This window comes from Callionymus lyra, chromosome 2 (assembly GCF_982586985.1).
Source record: "Callionymus lyra chromosome 2, fCalLyr1.hap1.1, whole genome shotgun sequence".
NCBI classification, from domain to species: Eukaryota; Metazoa; Chordata; class Actinopteri; order Syngnathiformes; family Callionymidae; genus Callionymus; species Callionymus lyra.
In genome coordinates, this window is record NC_141819.1 from 43,320,063 (window position 1) to 43,346,882 (window position 26,820).

General features: G+C 39.8%; 2 protein-coding genes across 2 annotated transcripts in view; both read left to right on the forward strand.

Annotated features, from left to right (window-relative positions):
- The first annotated feature begins 11,233 nt into the window (after positions 1 to 11,233).
- On the forward strand, positions 11,234 to 14,267 carry c2h1orf52 (chromosome 2 C1orf52 homolog). Its single transcript, XM_087783118.1, has 3 exons — positions 11,234 to 11,649; positions 12,838 to 13,048; positions 13,586 to 14,267. Exons 1-3 carry the CDS (start codon positions 11,350 to 11,352, stop codon positions 13,741 to 13,743), a joined length of 669 nt encoding a protein of 222 aa, XP_087639244.1. The 5' UTR covers positions 11,234 to 11,349; the 3' UTR covers positions 13,744 to 14,267.
- Positions 14,268 to 23,840: 9,573 nt separating this feature from the next.
- syde2 (synapse defective 1, Rho GTPase, homolog 2 (C. elegans)) overlaps positions 23,841 to 26,820 on the forward strand; it is a 42,609-nt gene continuing 39,629 nt past the window's right edge. Inside the window, exon 1 of the mRNA XM_087785378.1 lies at positions 23,841 to 25,697. Coding sequence (XP_087641504.1) covers positions 24,059 to 25,697 — 1,639 coding nt within the window. The 5' untranslated portion in view covers positions 23,841 to 24,058. The remainder of the gene's footprint in view (positions 25,698 to 26,820) is intronic.

Here is a 26,820-nt window from a genome sequence, read left to right on the forward strand (position 1 = left end):
ACCATCAGCTGCCCCGGGTCACCACCGACTGTCATCAAAGTAAAAAATAGCTTGACGTCCTGACCGTGGAGGTAGAGGCGGCGCCACCTGTCAGCCGGAACACGGGTTTATAAGGCTGCAGACACAGATGGATGAGCGGCGCTACCTCATGTGTTTGCCATCACAGGCATGGCCAGCTTTGGTGCGACGGGCTACAAAGTCTTCATGACCTCATATGAACATGCCGTCCAGAGCCCCCTCGGCCGTGTCTTGTAGACCCTAGAGTCTAGGTCATCACTAGGATTTCAAGAAGAATGCAGGTTCTTGGAATTGCTTTTAATTAACTTCATGTGTGTCTTTAAGAACAAGAAAGAAAATACATCCCAAATGTTTGTTTGTTGCACAGAACAGATGATGAAAAGTGTTGGGCTCTTATGAATAAAACTAGAAAATCTGTTTGAAAGCTGATAAAAAAGTTGTTCTCAGTTTTGTGTTGTGATGGAAATTAAAGATGTTTTGAACAATCACAGTATAGTTATAGATGGCTGATTTCTTTGCCACAGAGAAACACATGGTACATCTAAACTGTAGTGTTATCCTTGATCTTCTTTGGATAAACTGCTGGTTTGACTGACTCTTTCAGCATTTAGAATCGTAAATCACCTCAGTCACCTTTCTTCCCCTTAACTTGATTACCTATTCTTTCCTTACTTTATCATGTCCCCATTCATCCATGGTCATGTTGTCCTTTTCCGTTTTCCACAATCTTGCTCCATCACTCTTTTCTCTCCATGCAACTCAATTATCTGTTCCTCCCAACTGTATCTCCAAACATCTCAACATGTCCCTCTGATATTCTCAATGATCTTCTTTCTAACAGCAAAGAACATCGGAATCTTCACCTATGCAACAGTTGACATGGCAGCATGCTAGCAAGCCAAGTCCCAACCTTTTCAACTTTTCCCAGCATTTCCTGACATGAATTAACACATAGTTTTACAGAACAGGTCAATAAAGACAGTTTAATAGCAATTAGCACTGGCTCGGGAAAAGCGGTTTCTAACTAAAATAAATCAATTTTCTTTAATGGGTATAACATAAATAAGAAGACTTCTCTGGTAAGAAGTCTTTAGAACATATGAAACATGCACAAGTAGTCTGAGGAAGTTTGCATTGTCCAGAGGACAGGACAGGTCGGTCACATGATGGAAAATCCATCTGTTCCAGACAGAGTCAGCCCCACAGTGCTGTGGCACCTGACCTGACCGATACATCACTAACTCATCTTGTTTTATGTTTGTATCCGAGCAGCTCAAACCGAAACAACTGTGAGGTCACCATCAACACCTCATCCAGACTGTTTTGGAGTCGACTGGCTCTGCTGGACATGAGACACAGTGGAAACCCAAACATTCATGAGGCTAGGTCAAACAAGCTCGGATGACATAATAATATTATGCCAAATCTCTGTCTCCCAAAAAGGCAATGAATTGATCTTTTATTCGTATATAAAAAAATCATTAGTTAATTAAAAACACACCTAAAAAGTATTTTCTTTATCTGCAGGAGTGTCTATGATACAGTGAAGAGTCTGCTTTTACACTGACCTTAAGTGATAATGCTGAACAACACATTCAATTCCATTTTATATAAAGTAGGTAAGTCATTTATAATTAAGTTTTATATTGAATCACAGCTTGGCCACAAATCCTGGGCTGCCTGGGGGTGCTAGGGGTGTCTCAGAAAATGTGAAGAAAAGATTGAAGATAATATGATATTATATAAAAGAAGAGATTATTATATAAAATAGAATATCCTTGGATGTTTGCACCAAGTAGGCTATAGCAATCTATAAAGCAGGAAATGGACAGAGTTCTGAAAGGTAAAAAGACCAAAGGAGCAGACTAATAGCCCTTTTGTGGAAGATTTTGCTGTTAAAAAAGTTATGATCTCAAGTAGATATAAAATACGAGGCAGCACAAATATGGATTTACAGCCAAACAGAAAATGATACAACCATTGTCCGAAATGCATGTTCTGTCTAGAGATGAGTTCTATCAAGGGTTTGAAGTCTTCGAAGCTTCAGGGTGACTTAAGGCAACACCATACGACTGAGCCCAAACAAAACAGTACTTTAAAGGAAGAGAATTCTATAGGTAGCTATCGTATCTGATTGGGCCCTGAAAGAGTCATTTTTAGCCTCATAGAACCACATTGCTCGAGCTAAACCTCACACTGTTAGAGAGGACTTGATTCTACCAGCTAACAAAGACATAAAAAAGCATACTTAGTTAATGGAAGTATAGAGTACTGAAAACAAATTTTTAAACTCATGTCATAAGGTTAAAACTAATTAAGATTTAAAAAGTAAATTAAGGAAGAAAACTCAAAACGTGGATTTTCTTTATATCCTTTTTAGCATTTGCTGTTTTAAAAAAGGATCCCTGGCAAAAGACTTGCGGTGACTAAGGGCATAAGCAGGATGAAGTTTGGTACAGCCTGAAATAGACCACTAAGGAATCTCAAACTATTGTTGCCAAGACAAGAACCTGTTCAATCATCTTCTTTCTGAATTAAAGTGAAAAACTAAGACTTGCTAGATTAATTGGTGATGCTAGTTCTGAGTGAATCTCTGTTAATTTACACAAGAGCAAATGGTTTATGGAATTACTGAATTGTTTATGAATAGATAAAGATTGAGTGACTAAATGTATACATGTTAGCATCACAGCAACAGAGTTGCCCAGATTAGTGCGATGAATTGTACAATATATTTTCTGAGAAAGGTAAAAAGCACTCATTTTAAGCTAAAATCACTGCAGAAACAGAAAGTAATTTGTATTTGTAGAGCGCTTTTCCAGACCAGGGTCACTAAGCGCTTAAACAATGCCCAATAAAATATATACTTAAAAGGTCAAGATAACACCGAGACAAACACAGGAGTCTCAGAGAATCAAGGAAAAGCCTGCACGAATAATTGCATTGCTTTGCTATGTACCTTCAAGCTAAGATATAAGGTTTGAAAACAAACACTTTCTTGAAGAACGGCTTGACTTACCTTGTTACTTTAGACACATTCGAAATGCACATCTTTCTCGGAGACCACTTGAGAAAACACGACGTAGCTTGAGCCTCTTCACACAAAATAATGAAGCGCCGTACATCAAGATTCTCAGAACTCATCTTTTAATCTCGTTTTATGGGTTTTAAATCCGCACGCAAATGTTTTTGGTAGGACAGCTGTGCACAGCTCTCATTCAGATTGACTTTTCTTCATGTTCTGGTTCCGTAACCTATACAACACAACACAAAATTCTTGCAGCTCTGTGAACAATTTGGTGCGTCGCCCGTGGCACGAGGCGAACAAGCTTGTACGTGTGTGTTCTCTGTGACACTTTTCTGGGGGAACAGACACAAAAGAGAATGAGAGAATTGTTCAGGAGATAAACAAGATGCTCATTTGTTATGTGATGCTGAATGTTTCTTGGATGTAAAACAGAGTTGTTTTCTGTTAAATCTTTGAGAGCAGTGCAATCATCCTGTCATTCCAGAGGCTCCGGCTGCTCATCCCCTCTGATCCTGCCGCATTTATTTTTACAGCAGAGAGACAAGGACACTTGATCTTCTCCTCTCAGTGGCTGTATCTGTGTAAGCCTTGTAGTTTGCCTCCCCCAACCCCCAACTCTGAACAAAAATGGCTACAGTTCCAAGACAAAGAGGGTGTCTGGTTCTGGGTGACATGCAGTCCACAAATAAGTGCTGACACTGAGAAGTACTAGCATTGTTCACTCTTGACAACTTACAACCGAATATGTGTTTTTAAGAGAAAAATATCTGTTTGTGATCCAAAATCCAGAATTGGTTTCCCTCGGTGGGTGGCTTGAGAGAGTGTGGGCTCAGCCAGAGACTGGGATGTGAGTCACCGCCTGAAGTATCACTTGTTTTGATGTTCTTGTCCGTAGAAAGAAGAGGAAGACAAGTTGGAGATCAAATCATGAACAATGGTACCTTGTTCTACTTTCATAGTTAGTTCTGAGCCTATGCTTACAACAATAAATGCTAATCACCCAGACAATATTGATCCATTCTTGACTGAAAAAATGAATTAAATTTCAGGCTCTTCTAAAGAGAGACAATCTCTATTTCAATCGGTGATTCACAGAGGTGGAAGTGACATTGAAGGTTGGGGTACATTTTATTCAAAACTTAGTAGGCTGCATTTCAAATTCAGGAGTCAAGCGATCATTGCTAACTTTTTTCTTATGACTCTTTTATGGAGCACAAAGAGAGAGGCTGGGACAAATAGCAGTTGAATCTGATTGATAATCATTTTGAATGGGCGAGACTTAAAATGACTGGTATTTTCAAAGAATTCTATATATTTTAGTGGTCAATTCAGGAATAAAAAAGGAATCAAATCCTCAAATCTCATTGCAAGTCAAGTAAAATGCTGGCATCAGTCACACCTTTCTCCAAAATGAATCTCTGTCGGGCAAACAATGACATTCTCCACAAAGACAAGAAGACGGTTTTGACTTATGAAGGCAGAGCAACAAAGTTGCTTTGAAGCTTGAACACAAGGTTAATTCTCAGGGAAGTGGTTATGAGTTGCTTGACATTTGTTGACATAATACAAATCCCTCTCTTTTTTCTATATAAAAAAAACACAGTTCAAAACAAGAGCTAAGACTCACTTTACAAAACGCAATTGCTGACATTCTTTCACACACTTCTACATTTTCAAATCTGAATTTCTTTTTTTTGATGGATGGGTGAAAGAAGTGTAAGAATTTAGTCTTGTTGTCAATGTTGAAGTGAGAGATATGTTGTTGTGACCTTGAGTTTGAGGGTCCAACTCCCTGTGGGCAGTGTAAATCTTGATGTAAATCTTCGACTTCCCTCTTATTACAACCATATGAGTGCCCGTGGGCAAGACGCTCATCCCTGCTGCTGGATATACAGTTGGAAGGTCAAAATGCTCCTTGTTTAAAAACACTTTAACTGTCAAGTTGCCGTTTTTATTATTTGAAAGACATGATACTATTACAGATAACAAAACAAAAACACTTTCCCTTTGGTGAGAAAAACTTCTCTGAAGTCATCAGATTTCAAAGAAAGTTGATCTTACTGGTGTCATCTTGTTGCTTATTAAATAATCAGAGAAGTCAAAGACTTACTTTATTTTTATGATTCATAAATAAGATTTGTGCTTAAAATACATTTCAACAATTGCTTGCTGACTGATAAAAGCTTAAACACTATCTTTTGGCAAGATCAACAGTTTATGTGAGTTACATTTTCAAGCTGTCCCATTATTTCAGGTTGCCATGAAAAAACAACGCACGGGATGGATTTTACCAATGGAAAAACCAAACCATCTTATTAGACTGATAGCCTAACAGGAGGATTTGTCTGTCTGTGTCAACAATATTTGGATTTTAACCTTTTTAAAGAATGTTGGCATCAAACAGTCTTGTTCGGGGTTTGATGTTCTTTCTGCTCGTCACATCTCCTCAATGGGTCAACAGGAGCTCCAGAGGTCGAGCAGACATGCCGTATGGACGTGTAACTGACAGGCGTTAACACTCGTGTAACTAAAGTGCTAAGACGCGTTAACTACGCTGCACTGCATCAGGGCGTGGAGCTTCTCCTGCTCCTGAGCACTTCTTTATCTTTCACCTCGTGTCTTCCCTGCTGCTTGTCCAGATCTACTCTAAACAAAGTCACAGCGATGTCCTGACGGCAGCGGCCAGCTTTTCCTCTCTTACTGCCGCCCAGTCTGATCCACTGGCTTGATGAACTTGAAGGAATCTACCGGCTGCTCCACTTGAGTGAGCAGCGCTAATGAGTCAGAAAATCCCACCGCCGGGGCTTCAGGGTTCACCGTGGGCGTCAGGGGGGGTTTCAAGTAAAGACCTGAGGATGAGGTGACGCAGGGATTGTTGAAGAAGCAGGGGATGACTTTTGAGTGGACTCCAAGGAGGGGAAGATTTAGCAGGAGAGAGGCAGGATTACCTCTTTTGATCTGTAAACCGTGTCCAGGGAGGCAAGGAACCTTCTTCTTGCTCAGTCAGGTGAAGACCCCCGAACCCAGGAGCCCTCAAGGTGTGAAGGCTGCTGCAGATCTGATCCAACACACTCCATCTCACAGTGAACCTTCAGCAGGAGTAGGTCTGGAAGAGAAACAGCCGAGAAAACAACAACTGGATTCTTGAGCATATTGATTAATAAAAATGGATTAAAGTTGTAAGATTAGAAATCAAATAATTAAATAACATAATAATACAAAACACATTTAACATCACAAATTAAAGAGTAATGAAAATGTCTCATGATGTGTGCATAATTACGCTAGCTACAGTGCTGAGTTCACGGAGAGGGAGTGATACAAAACAACTATGCTATTTAACGCTTGTGTTGTCTCTAGGTCAAGGTGACCCGGTTGACTGAAAACAAATAGGCTTGATGAACCCTTTGTGTTATCTCTGGGTCCGGGTCACCTTGACCCATAGACAACACAAGGGTTAAGTACACAACTGTGCAAGTTAAGTGTTTAATAAACTAGAAAGTTAATCTGAAGGTTATTTTTACTTTAGAACTTTAATAGAAGACTACTTAGGTATTGTTTTTTCACATTTTTGATTGTGAGTCATACATGAATGTATGGTTCAGGTTCAGTTCAGGAATTCCTACAACATCCTCTCAGTAAATTATTTTTGAAATTTCAGAGAACTTATGTTATAAAGTTGAAAAAATACATTGTTTGGCAATTGCCATTTATTTTAGTAGTACAAAATAAAAAAGAAAGAAAGAAATTCAAATAGATTGAAACATAACAAAAGTATAATCATCTTAAAATAAAAGACCAATAAAAGCATCTCTCTATTTGATCTAGGGCAATACAGATATGAATATTTGGGGGGGGTCCCCTTTTTCTTCAATGAAATAAAAATGTAGGATAGTATATATCAGATTGAGATTAATAATATTGTAAATCTAAAATAAGATCTTTTTTTAAAATGTATACATTATTCCACTGAATTTAAGCTTACTTTTCTTTGTCCCTTCACTCTTCTGGCATGACAGCCCTCACAACAGTATAATAATGTGGCCTCTTGGAAAATTTGTCTCCGCAAATTGTTCTTTGTCCAACAACTTTTTCTCTCTGTGTGGATCACAAACCGAGGGCATTGAGTTGAGCGTGCACTGTGTGTTTAACCCCCCGCCTTCATCCCTGCAGGAGGTCTTGGGTCATGTGATGGGGATGATCAACCAGCTGACCCGATCATCACCCACTCGCTGTCCTTTTGACCCTAATCTCCCACACCTTCTCACACGTACGCGCCTCTCTGCCCTCGCCCTCATCTCGCCACCTCGCCGGCCTCCAGCCACGAGCCCCAACAGGCGAAGGTGCAAACATTAGCCTCCGTTTCACGGAAGAATGCCACCGATTGGGTTCGGGAGCCGCAGATGTAACTTTGAAATGTTGTTTAAGTGCAAGATGAAGATGTCTTTTGATTCTTAGGAAGCAAAAAGCGTGCACATTTATACACGTTCAGCTCTCTGTTCATCCAAAGTGCAAGTTCAAACTTGAGCGTTAGCTTCCAGACTTGAACAAATAATATCCATCTTTTCCTACGTGGAAAAGAATCATGACCCTACATGTTATTTTCCTCCGAGTCCTCATTCATAATTTAGGAAGAGGAATAAAATGCAGACAGGATCATAAAAGAGAATAGACGAGGTGGATGTAATTTATATAAATCAATCAAACTTTATCTGAACACATTGCTTTAGCTATGAAAGTAATAAAAAAAATATTGTGATTCATTAAATGCAGAAAAGAGAAAGAAACCTAGGGAGGGGTTGATGGTGATGTTGAGAATTAAACCTGAAAAGACAACGCTCGACTTCAGGTTTAATTCTTGCTTTTTAATCTCAGGCAAACTATCATATAGTATTCATTCATCCAAGCTACCTGGGGCAAGTGGCAAGGGACACACTGGGCAGGTCATCGAGTCAGACAGACAACCACTCACACAAGTTGGAATCTTAACTTGAGAGTTCAGAGATTTAAAAGAAAATAATGGATGTATCTGCCCCTTTTTTATACTTGTATTTCACCCAATATTTTACCTCATACATCCCATTTTGTTTTTGTTGTTGTGATAAATAATTAAGGAAAATGAATATCTTAAATGAATTATCCCAGGGAGGACATATATCACATCAATTATCTTAATGACACTTTTTCCAATGTTATCTTGGTTTATTTGTAAACCCAACACTGAAAAAATATCTTTCCGAAACATTTCTACATCAATGTTATAGTTTTACTCTGACATGATAAGAACCTCATAAAATGGTTAATACTTTAACTTAATACTTTGCCAAGGTTAGCCTCTCTATGTTTTTGGACACAGGGAAAATAAAAACACGAGTTCACATCAAAGTTCACATTTTGGGATTGAAACCCAAAACGTCCTCATGTCAGACACATTTGAACTCTATAACTAGATTAGTGTCTGGAATAATCGTGAGCCAACAACATGAAGTGCCGCTCAGTAGATGCAGGTCACATTAATATTATAATCTACATTCACTCATGTGACCACAACGGCTCTACTCTCCTGCTCAACACCACGCCTGCAGCTTTCTAATCGGTCGTTCTCATCAGCCATCCCTCACTCCTCGCACCTCATCCACTCGTCTCAGGTGGAAGGTCAACAGTAGGGTCTCTGTCAGAGCTACTTAGGCAGGATGAAGATGGAGATCTCAGGGATATGAGGGACACAACAATTAGGATCATGGAAGTAGAGGACAGGTATGACTAGAGGAGGAGGATCAAAATATGATGGGAGATGCTAAAGAAGAGGAAGAAATCATAGCAGGAGTTGATCTAAAAGTCAAGCCTCCTTGACTTTGACCTAGACTGAGCAGCCAGCATGTGGGCAACTTCCTGTTTAAATCTTTTTCGAAACAGATCAAGATTAGCTTTTAAACAAACCCTCTCCAACAGGTCTATACTATCTATCTATCAAGCCAATGATGATGTTGAATCCAGTGATTAAGACGTGCGGGGGGAGTGTCCGTCACCGCCATGAGGAATGTCTCACTCTTGTGCCCTCTACATGTTGAAAAGAAAGAAAATAAATTGAGAACTCATTTCATCTGGCAAAGTTGAAATATTTAGTTTGTTTGGCTCGCTTATCATTTTTTGTTTTTTTTCAAATATCCATTTGTAAGTCAGGAATTAATTGTTTTAAAAATATTATTTAAAAATATTAATAAATAAATAAAAATAGACACACATTATATATATATATATGTTTTTGTTGTGTTTGTCCTTTGTTTTGCTGTTGCCATTGTACTACTTTTAGATGTATTTACATTGGGGTTGCCTATAGTTTTATCTTCCTGGTAAATGCAAAAGTCTCTAAGTACTTGACATGAAAACACCGTCTCTGACCCTCTGCTGTGAAGCTGTTTGGTCACTCAATGTGGAGTGAAATCATGTAACAACAACAAAAGTGGCACCGACACAATATGAGCCAGGCGGTCATAATGTTACAGAGGAATCTCTTAAAAGCATTCTTTTTTTACAGCTTGTACTATGAGCACTGGCCTGGTTAGTGCCTCAGAGATCACAACAGCTGCTGACATGAAGTCAAAAGCACTTCATCATAAAAAGCCGAGGGACAAGTACAAGTAAGCTCAAGTCAAGAAGCTTAAAATATGCCCATCAGAACAAATGGCAGGATCTGTTGGGACTGGACTTACAGTAAATCTTGGTCCACATCTGACCCGAAGCGTTTGATGGTGAGTATCAGAGCAGATTTATGTTTCCTGCTGGGAATTGTTGCATGTCTGGCTCTGGCCAGCTTTGATCAGCTCTCACAGCTAATATATAATACAAAATGATAACGTTGTCATTACCATTATATTAGATATTTACCATTAAATTATAATATGTAAATTAAACATTAGCAAAAAAAACTAAAAATACCTCAATTGAAATCAGGTTTATTTTGTTTTTATTCTGAAAACTGTTATTACTTACTTTTTTTTCAATTGTTCTTCTTTTTTTATGAATAATTTAATTAATTTCGAAGGAAACAAGAGTACGTAGACACCTTTTTTTACTCAACACGAATTGAAACTAAATATTATCTTAATAATTTGATACATTTTGTATAAGAATTTTGCGTCGGAAATATCATTGATTGCATGTAGCTGATTTGGTCAGCAGGTGGCAGTATAAACTCTTCCTCGACTCCCAGCAGTCAGCTCTTACGAAGAACCGAATCTTCAACTGATCCGTGATCCAAATTGAAATTCTGAACACCAAAACAGAATCACATTTTCCTGGACATTATAATTCATAAAATGTACTGTAATTTCAATAAAATCTGTTAAGGGTATTTTGCCAACAGACACATAACAAATAACATACTTTGCATAAGTGATAAATCGTTAATGTTTTCACTTAGATTTGAATTCAATTGAATTGAAATATGAGATAATTAAATTGTAAACATTAAAAATGTTTTTTGATTCAATCATGACCAAAACTTAAACATGCTCATCATTCTAATTAAGTCAGTAAAGTGTAAACCTTATATTTGAATAAATAGTTTTGAAGTAGTTTTATCATTATTTATTTACACTTTATTTTATTTACACACGATTTAATTCGTTTTAAAAGACTGTAAACCATTATCATAACCTGATTTTTATTCTGATGATTGAGGTATTTTTAATTCCTAAACATTTTGAATTGTGCATAATCAGAGAAATACTAAAGAGAAGGCAACTTCTTAAGAGCCCAATCAAGACATTTTAAAAACATGTTTTAATACACTATCATATTTACATTTTTAAAGATCTTTTTCGGTAATCTTATTTTTGGGACTATACAGCCCTCTAGCGACAAAGATACGCATGTGCAAAATGTATGCCATATCCCATTAACTTTATCTAAGGGCATTTTAAGATCGTGAAAAGCCGCTCAAACTGATTTAGTGTGATCCATATATTTTGTTTTTTAAGAAAAAACATTTTTCTATTTTTTTTCCCGTTTTAACATTTTTTTTGTTACAGTGTATGGTGCAATATTTGGAAATAGATATATAAATCAAAAGAACTCTAACATAACAATTTAAATGTTTTTCAACGCATATGCTCATTTTTACGACCATGCTTTGCGACAGTGCTTTTTACGGGAGTGTGTTTTACGACCCGACAAAGCTTTACGACTGTTTTGGAGGTGGATTCAAAATGGAGTGTAAATTACAGTTCGAATGAGCGTCTATTAGGTGAAATACCTTCCGTAATCCTCTTTAGTAGAAAAAAAACCGTCCATTTAAAATTATGGCAGAAGAAGCTAAGGCTGGCTCTCTGGGTTTTTTCTCGAGCTACGATGATTTAAGTGATAGCAGCGACTCGGACGGGGAGGCGGGGATCCCGAAAAAAACGAGCCCAAAACCCGCGACCGAAGCCGCGCAGAGACGAGAGTCTCCTGAGAGCTCCGGCACCAAACGAACGGCCGTTGCTGCTTCTCTCCCCAAACCCGAGGAGCTCTTCAACACTGTGGCCAAACCTGCCTTTCTTTACAATCCGCTCAACAAGCAGATCGACTGGGATCGTCTGGCGGTTAAAGCCCCCGAAGAGGTACATGTTTGATCCGTTTGTTACGACCCGTTACTTCTTAAACTCCATTATGATGCACGAAATATGTCCATGTAGTTACTGACAGGTGGTCTTTCTAGCTTTCACCTGTTCCAAAAACACTGCAATTCGCAATTAAACATACCGGCATTATAAGTGCAAAAGAAGAGTAGGATCATCAATGTTTTCTTTCTTAAATAAATGAAATTATAACCTATCAACAAGTTCCTAGGAAACTCCCCTCACTCTTACTGCGACTCTCCTTTGATATAAAAACATAAATAAATTGGCACTAATATATAGATATCATAAGCAGTAACTAAAAACATTTAATGCATCATAATTATACATTTACGTTTAGAACCTTGCTTATGTTTACATTTACATTTGAGTATAAAAAGTGATGTATTGATGTCATAATAGTTGCTCTAAATTGAAAGAAGTCACAGTGATCGGTTTATACTAGTCGAGTTGTGGAAGTACTGCTGCTCCACATGAAATGCATAACTGGTCCCTTCAACTCAAATAAACACTTCAAGACCTTAATGTAAGTAAGTGAGTAAGTAATTTTTATTTGTAAAGTGCTTTTCCAAACCAGGGTCACAAAGCGCCTAAACAATCAAAACAATATTCAATAAAGTATATACTTTAAAGATCAAGATAAAACTGATAACACAACAGAACATTTTACCAAGTTTAGAGATTTTTCTCAGTTGAAGGAAACAGTTTCTGGTCAGTTTTCTGCAGTGTTGAACAAGAGACATGTTTTTATCAAATACAACACCCAGGTTTCCCAGGCTCAGTTTGACAGACTGACCTAAGTCACCCAAGTACTGACTCAACCCTGGAACCTTATCATCAGGAGCAATCACCAGAGTTTCAGTTTTGTCCACATTTAGCTGCAAAGTGTATAATGTTCTAAACAACTCTTGAAACAAGGGGTAGAAAGGGTTACTGCTCTGCAGCACCCTGGCTGCAATAAATGATGCTTGATGTGCATGTCTCATTGACCAGTCATGTGGATTATTTTACATCAAAATCTTTAAGAAGGCCAATAAATATAATACATTGTCAGAAAAGTGTTGTTTGATTAAGAAAACCAATACAATATAAGTGGAGACTAGGGCCTCTTAATTTCCAGCATCACAGCAAACAACCTTATCACAGCATCATGCAACTTTTTTCTTCCAGGCTCCCAGGGAGTTCACACCATGGCTGACTAACGCAGTGCCCCCGCCACAGACCTACACTGCAGAACCGGTCAAGAAAAAAGGACCTCCTCCTGGACAGGACATGGCTATAAAGTGGTCCAGTGTGTACGAGGACAACGGTGACGATGCACCTGGTCGAGCTGGCAAAGCCAAGTTTCTACCAGAGGAGGAGCAGAAGCTGTTGGACTCAGGTTAGTTTCTCTCAACATTGTACACAGAAATTAAAAAATATTCTAGCTTGGTATGATATATGTATTCAAGTGTTATAATTAATATAAAGGTAGTATATCGCTGACTATTAATAAATGTACATGTGGGTCAACTTTGTTATTTTTAATAAGCTTTTTCAACATATTGAAAAAATAACTTGTAAAAAGTAATACAGTTTTATTTAACCTTAAACGGGTCTATAACATGGACTGTAGAAAAATACTTTTAGATTTTCAGACTCTCTCATAATCTCAAATAATGTTGTATTATTAAGATGGATATGTTTAAAAAATCTGATTACGTTATTATCAACGAATTAAACGTTTTTGGATTCAAAGTTTCTGATTCTGATGTGTTCTTACTCATAAATAATTAACTTAATAATGATTAACTGTCCACTGTCACCCCCAAATACAACCCAAATTCTCTCCATCCTGCACCTACTGCCATCACCCCCCTGCCCTCTTTCTCTGCCCAAACCTCCCCTTCTCCATTTTTTTTGGCTTCAAACTGGTCAGAGGAGGAGGCCAAAAAGGAGTCTGACATGTCGTGCAAGAAGCGTCGTGTGGAGACGTTCCAGCAGAAGGAGAAGCGGAAGAGGGATTTAGGACAAGCTACTTCCGACAAGAATTTCGTGGAGGAGGAAAAGCGAATCCTTCGACAAAAGGCAGACTAAACACCAGACTGTCGGTAACATTGATTTTAAATCATTCACCAAATATTGTCGTTGTTACGTCACTGAAAGCACAAGTCAGTTTTCCATCTGTGTGGAGACGAATCAAAGAAACTGACCTTTGTTTGTTGCTGGTTTCTGTAGATCACAAGTAAAAAGCAGGATTTTATATTTGATTTATTTTGCTGTCTTTCAGTTGTTGTATACACAATTTATTTGATACACCATGTAAACCCTATATTTGATTGATAAATAAAATAGATCCCATGCTAGTTTGAACTTTATTTAGTTTAGTGTTCATCTTCAGTAGTGGTTTTTAGGTTAATAAATTGATTTTTAAAGATCCTGCAACTATACCATTTGAATCAACCTGTACAAGTGAACCTGCAGTTTTTTTTGTTGTGTATTTGTGGTTGCAATTGTATTATACTATATAATCTCTACGCCTCCTGAACCCACTAGTGTTTCGTTATTTCGGTAAACTTGAAATGGAACCGTTGTGATAATTAAACATTGCAATTGGTAAAGTCGCTGCTGTTCCTCTTTTCTGACACTAGATGGAGCCATTGATGAATGTTTCAACATAAAGCCGTATCTCATTCGTGGGCTTTTAAATGCCTGCTGTATCACCCTTCCACATTAACCCTTCTTGAATGAATGAATGATGATCGATAGTCCTTTCCTCTTCACGTCACCATTCACCACATACACAACCCCCATTGGTTGTCTTCCTCCTCGCCTTTTTGTGATCTTTTCATTTTCAAGATTTTTCCTCCGATACCGTCTCTCCTGACCATCAAAGCCATGATGGTATAAACTTGGTATTCAATTTTCCACATAGGCTTCTGTTGGACTCGGTTCTGATCTTGACATTACAAGTTACTCATACTGACAACCTCAATAAATCAACCTGCTTCTTTAAACTGGGGCCCTGGTTTAGAGACGGTTTCGAAGCTGCAAGATAGTCCGAGAGCACTTGGTGACCCAAATGACCAACAACAGTTCTATATAGGCACACATTATATGTTCTTTCAAATGGGGAAATTGGTTTAACCAGATGAGAAACTGGCTTGCAGGCCCCTCATGGTCCCTGAGGAACGAATGTTGCTGGACAAACCACCACAGCATCGACCACTGCTACTGTTGTCTTATAAAGCTTTCCTTTCACTCTTTATGATCACCGCATCTTCTTGTAAAGACCAACCTCTGCAAATGTCTTTTGATGAGTCCTACCTTAACCCTCTTTTGCAAGAAAGACAAAGAAGAAAGATTTTTACACTTGGGAAGAGTTCTCGGATCTGAGGAATTCCTCCGCTATCTGTCATCATGGTTTGACACGGAATGGCGGTAAATATGCTTCTGATAAAATTCCTGCTCCAGGTATGTGCCCGGCCATGTCGAGAGCAGCTCGCTGGTCCTAAGCAGTAGCAGAATGATGACTATCACATATTAATGGAAAATCACCAGAAGTCCACAGAGACCAGGGAAACCATTACACGACCTGTTTCATAGGAGTATTCACAAAGTAAATAAATAATGTTAGATTCAAAAAAATATATCTATAAATAATGAAATGAGTACTTGGTCATTTAAACTTTGACAACAATCTTGGGTAAAACATGTTCTCTTAGTAAGTATAAATGAATAAAATTGAAATAGAATGATAAAACACAAAAGCAAAAAAAAATAAATCACATTATTAAAGCGATTCTAGGCGATTTTAAGTAAACCAAATTTCCCATGAGCACTCGCTAAACGTTGCAAGAGTTGCCATGTCCCAGTTTGCAGCAGTTGCATGAATTTTCTATTTCCAGACTTCCATTGGCTGAATGAAGGATGATACCGATGAGGTAATGAATCCGATTGTGGATAATGAAATATGATATGCGTTATAATATATTATATTTGTAGAGCGCTTTTCCAGACCAGAGTCACAAAGTGCTTAAACAATCAAAACAATACTCAATACGGTATTCAACTAGTTTTAAGTTGATGTGTCATCACAAGTTTTATGAAAATATGCAAGTACAAAATCTTAAGGTACCCAAACTACCTACTGCTTTAAATGAATGTACAAAAAGACCCTTTCAAAAGAAATCTTGTGACTTTCTAGTATAAATTCATTGTAAACAGACTATAATACCATTACCAAAATTATTTGAGCATATTGTCCTTTATTCTCAATGATTGATTGTTTCTTAAAATGACATTAAATTAAACTCTTATTCATAGACAAGACAAAACAAGTTAAAATATTTGATAAGAAAATATGAATAAAATCAGTAAGCCTAATTTATTTTCCTTGCGACCTCTTTTAGCATCTCAAAGCTGATCAATAAATCCAAGGAGTTAAAATTTCAAAGGCACCCATTGTGTCGGACCGCGAGTCAACAGTGACATGTTTACTGGGGGGCAAGACCTCATGATAGCCATTGAGCATTCAGCCAGCGTTCCTAAATCAGCTCCTTGCGTCTGCTGGTGTCCAGCTAATGACACTTTCACACAGTCGCCAACATCTTTTTGAATTTTGTCACGAGCCGACAGCAGTTCAGACTCTTATGACATTTTATTGCATCTCATTTGACATCTCCCTTTTTTCTTACACTTCATTAATTGACCATTTATTCAGAAGGTTTTATTTTGTATTTTTCAATTGACTTTTACATTTTCTTTTTCTCAGATTTGTTTTTGTTTCTGACTTGGAGATAACTTTATTGAATTAGCTGAGATAAATATCAAGTTTAATTACTCATTTAACCATATAAAGCTGATTTATTTGTACTGTACCCTTTATACAATGCTTAAGTCAAATAGTCTGTGGATCAGAATCTAACGACGGTTCCTCGCACACGGTCCAGAGGAGAGAAATCCTTCCAGGCTGTTGCTCCTAAGTTTCTGAACGATCTTCCTCTCCCTCTGTGTTTGATGGATCTACTGACTCCTTCAAGAAACATCTTAAGACGTTTTTATTTGTGCTGGATTTTTCTCAATCACTCCTGTGTTGTCTTGATATTTTAAGTATATATTTTATAGGGTATTGTTTTGATTGTTTAAGCTCTTTGTGACCCTGGTCTAGAAAGCGCTCTACAAATATAACTTACTTACTTACATTTTTATGACTCGGAATTCTCTTTTTTTTCTCCGTGCCAGCTTTTGTCTTTTCTGGAGTGTAAGCTTCTGCCGCACCTAACTATGTTTCCTCCTGTTTTCCTCTCACAACCCCAATACATACAGAGACTTTAAAGTGTCCAGTGTAAGTGAGTAAGAAATGGTTGTCTGTCTATGGACTGGTAACATGTCCAAGGTTTCCTTTACCTATCACCCATAGTAACATGGAATAACTCCAGTCTACTGTAAGTAAATGAGGGAAATGGTGGTCAAACACAAATTATTGTTTTAAACTAAATCCGTCAATCAAGGCAGAGCAAAATGTATGTTAATGTGAAGAGAACTTCTCTCTGAAACCATGTGTCTCTTAAGCAAATAAAAAAAACAAGAGGCTTGTGGCTCAACCAAAGCTCCAACAGTTACATAAACATCTTCACTACATTTTTCTTCTTTGAACATTGAGCGGTTTCTTCCCTCCTCATCTGACGGACATATAATACACTCATTTTCTGTGAGTGTGTGGAACAAAACCGCTGCTGCTGCATATTTCCACAGAAGCCCCCTGATGTTGGCGCACCACTTCCACCCCAATGACATCTGTAAATATCCAGAGAAGCAGCTGCATCAGGAGGATGATTACAGACCCGGACCCTGATTCAGCACAGTGGAGCAGAAGCAAGAGGGAAATTTGGTTTTGTGTCCAGAAGAGAAGCTCTGGTTTATATGCAGCTGTGTAATGATGCTGCAACTCATACAATCTTCCATACGAAAGCCAGTATCTGGTAGATTGACTGAAGATTGAATTTATATATTTAAATTTCTCATTTGAAAAACTCTTCGTCACAATTTGGACCTCTTTTTCTTCTAGTGCGGACAAATAAATAATTTCATAAATAGTAATTTAAATTCTATTTCAATACATCCAAATAGATGTTTCTATGTCGTGTCCCGGTGCTTCTCCTAAGATGGGTGGAGAAGGAAGTATCAGAGGAGAAGATGGGAGAGAGTCGAGCTAAATGTTGTGTGACTGATGATGCTCTCTATTTGGAATGATGTCGTATGTCGGTGTGATCTGTTCTGTGGTCTTTGAGCTCGACTAATTGTTGGTTTCTGTCCTTGGAATACATTTACAGTGGAATATGTGGTTCAGGTTTTTTAAATATGCAGACCAATTTTGGGAAAGCGAGTAAAATAAGTAATAAATTCCAAGAGGAGCAGTTAGTTGGATAATTTTTCTGACGAAGCATTTACATGGTGGTTTAAAGAGGAGCATTAAAAATTCCAAAAATGACAGCTAATGGAAATTTCAGCTTAATGTTCAAATGTCTTTCTAAAAAAGAAAAAAGAGGTCCAGTTTATGAATGTTCAAAACCCATATATTTTATTACACGTTCTTGCTGTGTTGATGACAGGCATCCGTTCACCGGTTTATTTTGGTGTGGAGAACATCTGTGACCGATGGTGGGAGCTGATGTACAAAGTTCTTTTTAGATTTGGGGAAAAGATTAAACTACGGCTGAATGGTGCTGAGAATAATGTGATTGTGGGACCTGCGACAGCGCCGCTCTGACAGCGATCATCCCGTCTGATTTACACTCGCAGGAAGCTTGTGTGTCCAGAGACGTAAATTTAGTTGCGGTGCGGCTGAGAAAAGAGTCAAAGGCCCATAAAGCGACCGGGACAGAGCAGGAGACCTGAGGACACAGCGCCCCTGAACAATGGGCGGCCATCAGGAGGGGAGACCCAACAGCTGCGGGGTCCCGTATCCTAACATACCCTCGAGTGCGCACCCACATTCATAAGCCTTGTCAGACCGTCACACGCCCTGAGTTTCGGGGTACCCTTCAGCCTAGTCTGCTGAAAAGCCGGCAGCTAAGCAGATGTTCTGCCTCTGGGTCACAAAGGGCCGCGGTGAAGAGGAAGGGCTGGAGGGGCCGGATGAAGAATAGTACTTCCGTATTTCTTTAACTTTGTCCAGGAGACTTGTAGATATTGATCGGGCAGCAATAAATGTGGAGGGAATGTAGAAGCTTGATTCAACATATCCTCTACTAACACAAAAAAGTTGTTGACACTGGCAACGATATAGAGGGATCGATAAAGTTTATCCCTCCATCTATCCACCTACTTGAGTTCTCCTACACATGCCTCCCCTCTGTCCAGATTAGCTCATAAAATCCACAATCCATCTACAATTCTGGCCCACCTTCCAAACCTGGGTCAGGCCATCCCTTTCCCATCCATCTACTGTCTCTTCTCAACATTGATTTAAACTAATAAAACTCAACAGTATATTTAATTGATCCTTATAAAAATGTATAGGTTTTATTCTGATACTGTTACCGTACGTGTTTTTTTCATAGTGAATAGTGCTGATGATGGGCTGGGCCCCTGGTTAATGGAGGTGCACATTTTGCAACAGTTTCTGGTTTGTTTGCTGTCAGGGGGCAAATAAAAAACTATTTTCTTTTGCTATCATGTTCATTACATGTTTCGTTGGAGGAAGCATCTTTGGGTAGCGCATCAGGGACTAAGGGAGGTGAAGCGTGGTGCCTGGAGGGTAAGTTAAAGAAAATGGTAGTTTAAATTATATTAATCAGTTTGATATTTCAAATCAAATTGTTTTGTGGTATTACATATGTATTGTCCATTCCAAGTGCTGGTAGTTAAAGGGCAACTACATGTTAGTCTGTGTTTCTCTTCGACCCCTATTGTACTCATCAGTATGTGTCTGTTTGTACAAAACTCTCTTCATTGAAATATTTACATTACAAAATGTACTTAAGCACCGCCCACTGAAAAACTTAACTTTCTGGAGATTAAATCTTATTTACCATAACCTCACCCACTCTGCTTTCAAGAATCAAGGTTTTTGTCACTGCGTGTCATCCACTCCTAAAGTCTCCAACTCCGAGCAACTTGTTGTATAAACAGATGGGGAAAAAAAGATGGAAAGTAGCAGTGTGCTAAATCTGGTGCAGCCATCTTTTTAATGTAACTGCACATTGTCCTTTGAAATAAAATAAACTGAAACTGAAACTGAAACAGACGTGATCACAGCTGGCTGAAGGAGTGAAGACCACTGTTATATTCATCACATTTTACATAGAGATTAACATCAGTGAAAATGCAACTTAAATGACCCACAGAACTGAATTGAGTAGAGTTCATTCTGGCCCTCCTCAACTTAAGAAAGGTCTCCTAAAGAAGAAGCATAGGTTGGTACCAGTCATGTCGTATGTTGGATGGTGTTGGAGAGGGGATTGGTGTGTTCTGGCATTTATCTTGACCAAAGAAAAACATATTTTCCAGAGTCTTTTCAAAGAAAACACATCCCTCCATCTGTTCTGAGAACATCCAGCTGGACTGAAACTTTCAGCCACAGAACAACCAAACCACTAAAGCTGAATACTCTAAATGTGAGAGTTACCTAAACCATATCTTTAAACCACTCAAGAGCTGGGGATGATGTTTCTTTCAGATTATATATATTTATTATTATGTACATCATGTTAGCTTCAACCTTCAACTTTGTTTCTCCTTTTGGACTGTACTAATGCAGACCTTGTGGGGTCAGACTAAAAGTACAAAACTGATTTTTGTAAATCTATTTTACAGTATTTTCTTTCTTATTAACTCTATAATTCAATACACAATTCTAAATACAACGGTCAAAGATCTTTGTTTTTAGGACATATTTTCCTCTTTTCAGTATTTCTTCTCCTTTAAATTAAACTTTTTTTAAAAGTGATTTTCTTTCACATTCACACATATTACACATATATAAGACATTTTAAATCTGTAATATACCATAAAATGGTAAAAACATGTTTTGTATGATGTCATGAGATTATTCAACATATTATTATCTTGTCCAGTGACATTTCCAAACAAATGAAGGCTTATATTTTTCACCTCTTTAATTTGGTTTGACGGCATATAATGTGGCCCCACACCAGTGATAGAGCCACACGATGCATCCCAGAGAACGTGTAGCCGGCTTGTCAATCAATCCTTGCACTTCCTGAAGAACACTGAGACACACAATCATTAGGTCAGATCTCATTTTCAGGCATGCCAGACTAGTATGAAAATTGCAATAATTGTCAGTATTAGTCAAATAAGACGTGACAGCAACCCTGCAGCCAAACTGTGGCAGGTCTGTGTCGTCTTCTAAGTACATCCAGTCTCGGCGCTATCACTCCTCCCCCGTCCTGCTGCCTCCTTCACACACAGTATGCAGGTTTTGACCTGTAAATAAATGCCCAGACAGGGTCTAGTCGCAGAGGCAGGCCGAGGCGTCAGGGCCTACACGGCTCCTGCAGAGCAATAACAGATGCTTATCATGTTTTAGTGGCGGTGGAGGGGCAAGATGTGGGATGCTGGGGCCCCTTGGATGAATGGTCCTGACAATAAATGCCCTCAGTCATCAGAGGCTTTGAAAATAGTGGCAGTGAATGAGTTTATGTGTTTGCCTCTGTGTGTGTGTGTGCTGCAGGTATTTCTAATATTACAGGGACAGAATTCAGAGGAGACCTTTAAACAGCCCCTCCCGTGGTAGAGGAAAAGTACAGAGTAAACAGAGACTTAACTGCATTTTATAGTCCTGGAAAAGTTATATTTGAAGAAAGGTTTGTTGCCTGTTGCTATTTAAAGGCCATCTGCTCCTTTCTGAATGTGAGGTCTCATGTGGTTCTTAGAACAGATTCTAGAGACAGTCCTGATCCACCTGTGTGTGCTCCAGCCTGTAGCTCAGCTTTCTCCTTCTGACAGGTTCAACCATTAGCTCAAGAACGAGGCAGTACTTCTCATAAAGTAGGTTGCAGATTGGATTCTAGCCTGAAGAGTGAAGAAGGAAGACAAATTAAAAGCATATTCAGAAAGGGGTAGAGTAAGTTCAGATGAATACCAGTTTGTAGACATCCTTCCGTTGTTCCGCTCACATTTCTTTAACCCTTGTGTTATCTCAGGGTCAAGGTGACCCAGAAAAAAAAAGCGTTTGTGGTATCTCTTGTGTTATCTCTGGGTCAAGCTGAACAAAACACATTTGTTTTCGGGCCTTGGGGTCACCTTGACCCTCGGATATCACAAGGGCATTTTTTCTAACTGAACACTTGTCAATCGTATAAACCTTGCCTTTAATCTTTTTTTTCTAGAATAAACCTTTTTTTTTTTCGGCTAGTTCCAATTATTAGCTAGTAGTACATGTTATTCAACGCAATGCTAGAGCAGGCCCTTTTGTTGGTGTGTTTTACACCTCCTGCCACTTTTCATCAGCTCCTCCTCCCCAACATTCCAAGCGAAAGCAACAGCAAACAAACGTCTTAAGCCTTAAGTGAAGCGTGTTTCATGCCTTCACTCTCTGCTCCCTCGCTGTCTCTCTTGCACTCCGGGTTCCTGCTCGGGGCAGGGACAGGGGTTAGAAGTCGGGTCAGAGAAGAAGAGGATTACTCAAGATACACTTCAGATAAAAGAGTCAGTCCAATATTGCCACTGATGCATCTATTGAGGGGGGGAGCTTCAGGGCTGCTGGTGCAGACGTTGACTTGCTCTGATTCATGAAGACATCCTGCCCGGAGCTATAAAGGGTGGCAGTGATGGGTTATTATTTTCTTTTAAAACCATGATTCTTTGTCCAAGATGTCAAGTGAAAGCTTTGCTAAACTCAATGTTATCATTTTTTTGAACACTGCGATAACTAAAAATATTATTTTCTGCTAAAGGCTACATTGATGTTTAAGAGATAATCCAAAAAGGAAACGAAGCACATGTGTGTATATATACTGTATATACATTTTAGAAACTTCACATATCTTTTAATAGTTTAAAAAAGATTTTTTTACTGCAAAGATTTTCCTATTAATTCATTGTGTTAGATATTCTGACATAGTTTATTGTTGTCTCTGATTTTATTTTAAATATAATATTTCAATTGTAAGTAAGTAAGTAATTTTTATTTATATAGCGCTTCTCCAGACCAGGGTCACAAAGCGCTTAAACAATTAAAACAATATTCAGTATATATACTTTAAAGGTCAAGATAACACTGAGAACAACACAGGAGTTCCAGAAAACCACGAAAAGCCTGAACAAATAAAAACGTCTTAAGATGTTTCTTGAAAGAGTCAGTAGACTCCATCAAGCGCAAAGAGAGAGGACGATTGTTCCAATTGTACATATACAATAGATATTAATTATAACTATACGTCATATAAAACAAAAAAGTCGATTAATTCAATAAAAATGAAGATCTAAAAAAAAAACTTGTGTGGCTTTTGTGCAAGTTTATATATATCCATCACATATTTATATTAAATGACTGAATATATGTATTGGTTGTAACTAAGAATACCAACAGGTGTTATTATTTCATGATATTGTAAATCCATCATTATTCATTACGGTAATGAATACAGAGTAGTAAAATAAAAATGTATGTCATAAAACGAAGAGCTCTATCAAATGATAATTTGGATAGAACTAGAAATAAATAATAACTTTTCAAGATTAAATAAGGCTGGGAGAATTGCTGTAGCCAAACCTTGGCCAGATGAGTTCATCACAGGCACATCCGGAAACATTCAAGGAACACACTGCGGACTAGACTATAATACTAAAGTAACTACAAATAAAAAACGGGAAAACGTCACCTGATTGTAAGCAGTTAATACTTTTTTAATGGTTATTTGATACTATCAATGTTGATAGGCACCGCAGAATGGCTGAACTAAGCAATGCTTAGTTATGTTTTTATATAGTTTATTTTGTGCGTTATCTTATTCTGTACTGAAATAACAAAAATCCTGTTTGTTTTTTACAACTCTGGCAGTAATAGTTTCTGATTTTGATGTATTGTGTCTCCAGACTAGCGATGTCAAAACTGCGGTTACGTGTACGGACTGCTGGAGGCGCCAGAGAGCGATGAAGTAGAAAGACGGAGCGCTAAAGGGAGCTGAAGTGTGTGTGTGTGGAAGTGGGTGAAGTGTGTGTGATCGGAGTGCAGCAGAGGAGAGAGAGGATCTGGCGCAGAGGCGAGAACCCAGCGAGAGCTGCAGCAGAGTGAGTTGACAGCGGAGAATGGAGAGGAGCGCGTCCGCCCGGCGAGCTTTGACCGCGGCGAGCGACGTGAACCCAGTGCGCTCCTGCCCTCTGGAGCCCGCGTGCTGAAGAGCCACCGACAGGAACTAACCTGGGGGGGAAAAGGAGAGGAATGGCTGATCCTCTGCGGAGGACTTTACTAGCGAAACTCCGGGGGAAGCGATCCAAGAAAGGAGCGACGCTCGTCGGTGGACTGGACTCTGAGGGTCGAGAAGGTAAAGAGAAAGTTTTGCAGCGGGACCAGACGCTCTTGATCGCGGCGCTGGACTGCACCGCGGAGAGAATGAGTACGTACGACAATAGTTTGGAGGCTGGCGCGGTCCTGCTGCTCCGGGAGTCCGGTCAGCAGGAGGGCGGGGGCGGGCTGCGGGTCGAGCAGGGCGCCGTGTGCGCGGACGCGGTACCGCGGGTCCCGAGGAGACGCTTCCTCGCGGCTCCTCACTGCAGTCTCGGGGACTCGATCGGGTTCGGGGACAATTTAGAGCCACCGCATGAGAAGCCCTCAGAGGGTCTAGTGACCATCTCTGACGCTGATGTCATCATCAGGGGCCACACTAGACACATCTCTGTTAAAGTGCACAACTGGACCTTCAACAAGCGGACCCTGGAGATCCCTGCGTGCGCGTCACACGTGGAGGAGAACTCTTTGATAAGGAACATTGGCAGCTACGGACTAGACGAGGAGGTCCGAGCAGGTAGTCTCCAGAGTCCCACCTTCTTCCCCACCGAGCTCGAAATATGCGACGTTAACGTGACCTCGCTGGGTCCCAGCACACCTGCCGTCAGGTACCCCTTAGACAGCGAGGAGGACGACTACTACGACAATGAAATCCTGCCGTTCTACGAGGCGATGAAGGGAGAAGAGAGGACGGGGGTGCAGCAGAGTGAGGGCAGCCAGGAGACAGACAGGCTCAGGAACCAGCTGAAAGAAGCTTATTACCTGCTGATCCACGCTATGAATGATATCAACCTGGATGTGCAGCAGCAGATCAGTGGGGCTTTAACTGAGCAGCAGTCGTCCTGCAGCAGCCACTCCAGAGATAGCTTATGTTCAAGGTCGTCGGCCAAAAACATGGACAGCGACTCCTGGTCGTCTGGGGGCGACCACAGTCCTCAGCAGGTGTCGGACACCGAGTCACTGTTGCTTTGCCTCGGTGACACCTTCGAATCGGGGCTTCGGGCCAAGCTGAGGAGTAAGAGTATGGTGGAGCTGTCGGGAGAGAAGCTGGGGCCACTGTTGCATCGCTCCGCCAGCGACGGGGCCACCAAGTATCTCAACAGACCTTTAGTTAGTATCAAAGGTGCAGATGAGGGAGAAACTGGGCTTTATAATGTTGAGCAGTCAGACCCGGCAGTCCTCGTGTCCAGCAACACCAGCAGTGAGAAGCATAACAGTGCAGATGATGAGGTACGAGGGCCCCTCCACGAGAGCAGCGGCTCCGTCAACAGCCTCTCGGGTTCTTCAGACAGCAACGCAGAGGGCCCGACGCAGCAGAGCGGCGGCAACAAGCAGGAGCTCCGTAGCTTCCGGGCGCTCGGTGCTCACGGAGTCACTGTCAACAAGATGCAGGAGTGGATGCACAAGGGCCGCCTGTTGTCGTCGGAGATGAAGCAACGCATCGAAGGGTCTTCGTCGATCCGTGCGGGGAGTCTTAACCCGGAGCGACCTGTGAGCAGCTTGGTCGGGGCCAGGCCTCTGGTGCCGACCCCGGGGGTCAAGGCGAAGTCACCCCGGCAGCCGCAGCAGCCAGGTAGGAGGGCCGCACCGAGGGGCCTCGACTCCGGCGGATCTTCTCAATCAGGGGACTCTCACCCACCTGTGATTCCTGTCATCCTCCTCCACTCATAGCATCTCTCCGTCTGGCAGAGGTCCACCCTGCACTGGTCCTCTCTTCAGGATGCAAAGCAAAAGGGCCCCGCAGACCTCTTTGCTTTCTTTTACGGTTCTCTCATCGGTGGCGGGATCTGTTCTTCAGACTAATTTAGGTGCATTTTAACCCTGAATAATCAACACATCCAGTCGTAGGTCCGATCACTTACAGTCAATAACAACTAACTCACATCTCTGTTTTTTTCGTGGTGTTGGTGGCGGGATTATGTGTGAATGTCATGTGATTGTCCTCCGATTTTTATGCTGCAAACATACAAACATCTGTGTCAAGAAACCACATTACGTTCTAGAGCTCAGACACTGGCTGTGATGCGTCTTTATCTGAATTAATATAATAATTTAATGTCAGAGTAGAACATTATATATTTTATATTCTGAAAAGCTTTTCTCCTCATTGTAGTTTCTGGAGTTACAATCTTAACCAAGAGAAATATACCATGAGGTATTATGTAAATGTTGCTCCCCACTTTTGATCAAAATAAGTTTTTATTTTTATTTAATCTGGATCTCAAATACTTTTCATTTAAAGTTATGTTTGTTTTTTATTTTCAATTCTTCATCGCACAGTTCAGTCATGGTTGTCATGGCTGTCCACTAATTAATTAATAATTACTAATTTAACATCCAGTTCTTGTTCAGTTGTAACTTACAAGTGTTAGGAACCCTAAGGACTTGTTGTCCTGAAGAAGGTTGTGTTTTTCTAACATTCCTCTGTGTGTCTATAAAGCAATAGACAAAAAGTAATAAACAGATCAAGTGTTGATAACAGGACAAGGAACCGATGATAACACTTTCAGGATTATCACCTGGATCTTTAGACCATGAGCGCTACAATCCTGTTTATAGTCTTATACCATGCTATTGTTTTTACATATTTAATGTTGCAGGCCTTCCTGTTACAGGAAATATGAGTTTAAATAATACACATTCTCTTCACACTTGAAGTATAAACAAGACACCCTCTTACAACTTCATTCAAGCCC

What these genes read in the sequence shown, in the direction of transcription:
- c2h1orf52 (XM_087783118.1), top strand. Translation starts at nt 11,350, where the DNA reads ATGGCAGAAGAAGCTAAGGCTGGCTCTCTGGGTTTTTTCTCGAGCTAC. An exon ending in CGGTTAAAGCCCCCGAAGAG is followed by an intron (nt 11,650 to 12,837) that starts GTACATGTTTGA and finishes TTTTTCTTCCAG; the next exon opens with GCTCCCAGGGAGTTCACACC. An exon ending in GCAGAAGCTGTTGGACTCAG is followed by an intron (nt 13,049 to 13,585) that starts GTTAGTTTCTCT and finishes CAAACTGGTCAG; the next exon opens with AGGAGGAGGCCAAAAAGGAG.